This window comes from Cryptomeria japonica, chromosome 3 (genome assembly GCF_030272615.1).
Source record: "Cryptomeria japonica chromosome 3, Sugi_1.0, whole genome shotgun sequence".
Classification (NCBI taxonomy): Eukaryota; Viridiplantae; Streptophyta; class Pinopsida; order Cupressales; family Cupressaceae; genus Cryptomeria; species Cryptomeria japonica.
The window spans coordinates 857,306,730-857,311,104 of record NC_081407.1 but is presented as its reverse complement, the minus strand read 5'-3'; the positions used below and the strand labels follow the sequence as shown (position 1 = coordinate 857,311,104).

General features: G+C 31.1%; 1 protein-coding gene across 1 annotated transcript; it reads left to right on the top strand.

The window, feature by feature from the left end:
* Positions 1-3,000: 3,000 nt before the first annotated feature.
* LOC131873902 (uncharacterized) lies at positions 3,001-3,880 on the top strand. Its single transcript, XM_059216966.1, has one exon. It carries the CDS (start codon positions 3,310-3,312, stop codon positions 3,694-3,696), a length of 387 nt encoding a protein of 128 aa, XP_059072949.1. The 5' UTR covers positions 3,001-3,309; the 3' UTR covers positions 3,697-3,880.
* Positions 3,881-4,375: the final 495 nt, after the last annotated feature.

Sequence of the window (4,375 nt, the reverse complement as noted above, 5' to 3'; positions counted from 1 at the left end):
AAAGCACAAGTTTTTGAAGACACCAGCTCCGGGGAGTCATTAGGTGACTTTAGCAGGTTCAACTTAGGCTCTTTGGGATCAAAAGCCTTACAACCAGCTATATTATGGCCCGATTTAGAGCACCTTTGTGTGGCATTCTCATAAACCAGAGCTTGGGTCCAATTTCCCCATTTAGGATTGGAGAGTAATGAAGTTAGGAAGAGTCTTATTGATAGTAACAATAACACAAAAATAGGCAAAGACTAACATGGAACCTGTTTGGGTAACAACATTAGAAGTCACATAGTGTCCAAAGATGTTACCCACCCATCTGAAGATTTGCTCATCCCAGAATTCAAGTGGGAGACCAGACATACAAACCCACACCAGAGTCATTATGTTAAAGATCATTCGTTGGGTCAAAACCTGGTTTCCACCTATATAAGGCCATATTTAATGCTTCCCATATGCCCAAGATCCAGAGAGAATCTTAATCAGATCCTCCTCCGCCGTGAATTTAAACAAGAAAAAGACTTCCAGGCATAACACTTGTAGAAACACTACCTTTTAGCTTCCATCTAGCAACTACCCACCTTGTGACCATATCTATAGTTGGTCTAAAAGAGAAAAACTTACCCACCAAAGTATTGCTCATGGATGAGACAATTCAATCCATAACCGCATCTGGAATTCTAATTTTTGTGCCTTCTTTCATTCTAATATATTCTGACAAGATGTTGATCTCTTCATTCCCGTGGGTCCCATTGACCAGCACACTTTTCTAGTTACTTTTTGAGTTCTCACCTTTGTCTTTCTCGCCCTCTGGAGACATCAAAGAATCCCCAGAAGGAACACTAGGGGCAACTTTTTCCTTCACACCTTCAAGATTCTTCAAAGAATCCCTAGAAGGTCCATTCGCGACAGCAGAAGAATCCACTGAATCCCTACACAAAGTGTCCAAACCTGAAATAAGGGCCGCAAAGGGTGTGATCTCCATAACCAGAGGAGGTTTGGGCTAAGGGGGGGTAGAGCCCTCCCCTATGTTAGCAACCATGTGTAGAGTTTAAATCTTGAATGACAATGGGTGGGAGTTGCAGAGTGAGAGTTTAAAATTTGATTGTATTGTTGTTTTCTCTACTTTAAATAACTTTTTACCCGATTGAGTAAAAAAAATATGCTTTTGAACACATTTAAATAGAATAGGTATTTGGAGAAACATACACTGACATATTTTAGATTATATAATTTATAAGATAAATATACTACTAAATAACTCAACATTACAAAAAAATAAAATGTAATGATATGAAAGAATTTATATTATTTAAATAATTAGAACACAACCTATATAATTTTTAAATAAATAAAATAAATCTCATATAAATAAAAACAAGTGCCACATAGTGGCGATTTATTATTTAAGAATGATCATTTGAATTAGTTGATTATTATTCTATTTGGTAAAATTATAATTATATGATTTAGAAATAGAAATAGTCAATGCCATTTGAATTATCATTCTAACTTAAATGTAATATTATCTAATTCTATTGAATTAAATGAAAATAACAAAACTAAAATAAAATATTGTTATTTTGAATATTATATTATTATTATATTAACGATATTACTTTCTTATCAAATTTTTATATTATTAAATTGCATGAGGATAACCTAATCTAATTAAAACAATATTATTAATTTATATATTTTAGGATAATTGTTAAATTAGTGTTATGTTTAAAGTTATGCTAGGTTAGACTTAAGTTAAATCTTTAGTTTATAGTTATGTAAGAATCAATTAGAGATACAGATAGATAGATTTAAGGTTAGATTAAAAGTAGTGTCATATAAATAAACATTAAGATTTTTATATTATTGTATTTTCATTATTACATTTTTTTTAATATTTTAAATTATTTTTTGTTATTTATTTATTTATTATTATAAATATTAGTATTTTATATTATTAATAACATTATTTTATTATCAAACTTTATTTTATTAAATTCTATTAAATTGCATTGGAATAACTAAAATAATATTGTTAATTTATATTTTTTTATTTATATTATATATATGTTTATTTATTTATATAATATTAAACTTTTAAAAAAATATATGGATTTTAAATAATTTGTTAAATATTTGTTTATTGGATGTGAAATAAATTTGAAAAGATAACAATAACTTTAATATTATTGATTTGGGCAAATAATATAAGTGAGGTTATTAGGGTTAGGTAATTAATAATGTACAAATATTCATACCCTATTTTTAGGGTTAAAAATTAACTACGCCATCTAGCAAAACAAATTGTTAAATTGTTAAGAGTATTGTGACAATTATATTGTGAGTTATAGTGCTAGTATCTCTAAGGTATTTAGGATTAAAAACATGATTAATTTTGTTTTCTAAATACCCTAACTTAGCCATATAAAAGAATACCAAAAAAACTATAATTGTATCCAACAATAATGTGAATAGGGTTAAATAACATTAGCACTATTATAGGATTATTAAATAAATAAAAAATATATACTATTCAATGTGTTGGTTGTGATTTTTTTTAAACATTACAAACTATATTTTATGAACATAACTATTGTTAATTATATTGAGAAAGAAGAATTTGTTCAAAAGATTATATTTGTTAATTATATTGAGAAAGAAGAATTTGTTCAAAAGATTATATTTGTTATGATATAAATATTTTGTTATGGTAATATATATTATTATAAATCATGACCTAAAAATTAGTTAATATATATTATTATAAATCATGAGAAAATTTGCGAAAGTAGATCCAGAAATCCAGTAATAAGATATTGAAAAGTTTTAAAAAACCAGAAAAAAATCATAGATATAATTATGACAAATACTAATCTTTCAAATAAATAAAATAACTCAACACCAAAAAAAATAAAAATTTATATAATAAAAATAAATTAAAAAACCATAAGAACACTCACAACTACTAAATAAAATACATAACCAGCGGCGATAAAAATTCTAGAACAAAATATCTGAGTTTCAAACGAATAACATGCATGCCGCTCACAACTTTCAAAGCTATTCTTGCCAGCCCTAAACAAAGCATTTACGAGATCCAGACTGCAACTTAATTAACGTGGCAAAACTCAAACCCAAACCTCCACAATAGCTCAGCGGCGTGCACCACGTTGGTCCTCCTCTACCGTTGAACCCCTCTATTTACTGCATTCCCTCGTTACTTGATTCCCAAGCATCCTTTTCCTCACACCCTATATATATGCCATTCTTCCCCTTCTTCTGGTAAGAGAAAACCTGGTCTGCAACAGCTCTGAGAAGATGCCCATCTCATATAACACTCATAAGGTTAAGGCAATTAAGGACGACCATGGCCATGATCATGGTGATGATCATGATCATGCCGGCGGAAGCTTTGCGAGGCTTATGCGGCGTGTGTATTCATTAGAAGATCTGCTCAAGAAATTGCGGTGGGAAAGAAGTGCAGTGCAAGCAGGGGCGAAAGAAGAAATGTTGCAGGCTGGGGAAGCGTGTGAGTTTCGGATGCCTCTTCATTATCCCAGGTATTCCAAGGCGGAATACGAGTCAATGGCGGAGTGGGAGCTCGACATTCTGCTCCGTCAGTATGGTCTGGATGTCAGAGGTGATGTGGAGTACAAGCGAGAGTTTGCAGTTGGTGCCTTTCTCTGGCCTGATCAGTGCATATGATATTTTATTACATAGTGTTTGCCCTAAATTTTGTTTAGAAGTTTACTACTTTTGAGTTTGGGTTTGTTTGGGGCTTATGTTTTTAGTGTAATTCGGAGATGTAAAATTCAGGATTTCTGTAACTATGTGTTTAAATAGATATCTGTTTCTAATTGAAAATACATATTTGAGATTGTTCTAGCTAGGGTTTGTTCATTGTTTGCTCTGTTGTAAATGTTTTATGTGTTGTCTTCTAAAGATGAACTATTTCTCTTAGAGTGTGTCATAGCTATTAAAGTCAGGACCATTAAAATCTGGGTGGTAAATCCAAATGATTTGATTCAAATAAGTAATAAAAATTGTCAATATCAAGAGATGTTTGAACTATCATATTAATTTGATGTTAATCTAATTGTGTTATCTATTTTAACATGTTGGAGATCTTATTAATTTACCTCATTGCACAAATATTTGGTGTGCTCCTTATAAAAATTAAGGATGAAGGTGAGATGTCATGAACGTTAGGCAGTCAGGGTTTGGGGGATCTTTAGCCCCTGAATGCAGTGGTATCTCTGGAGGACTCAGACAACTAATATTTAGATTCTGAGGCAGCATTACTAAGGGCGCTAGTGCAGTTTCGAGCTAAGGCAGTTTGTTGTTGATGCAGTGTCCTGCATTTGCCAACCAAAATTGTTATGGC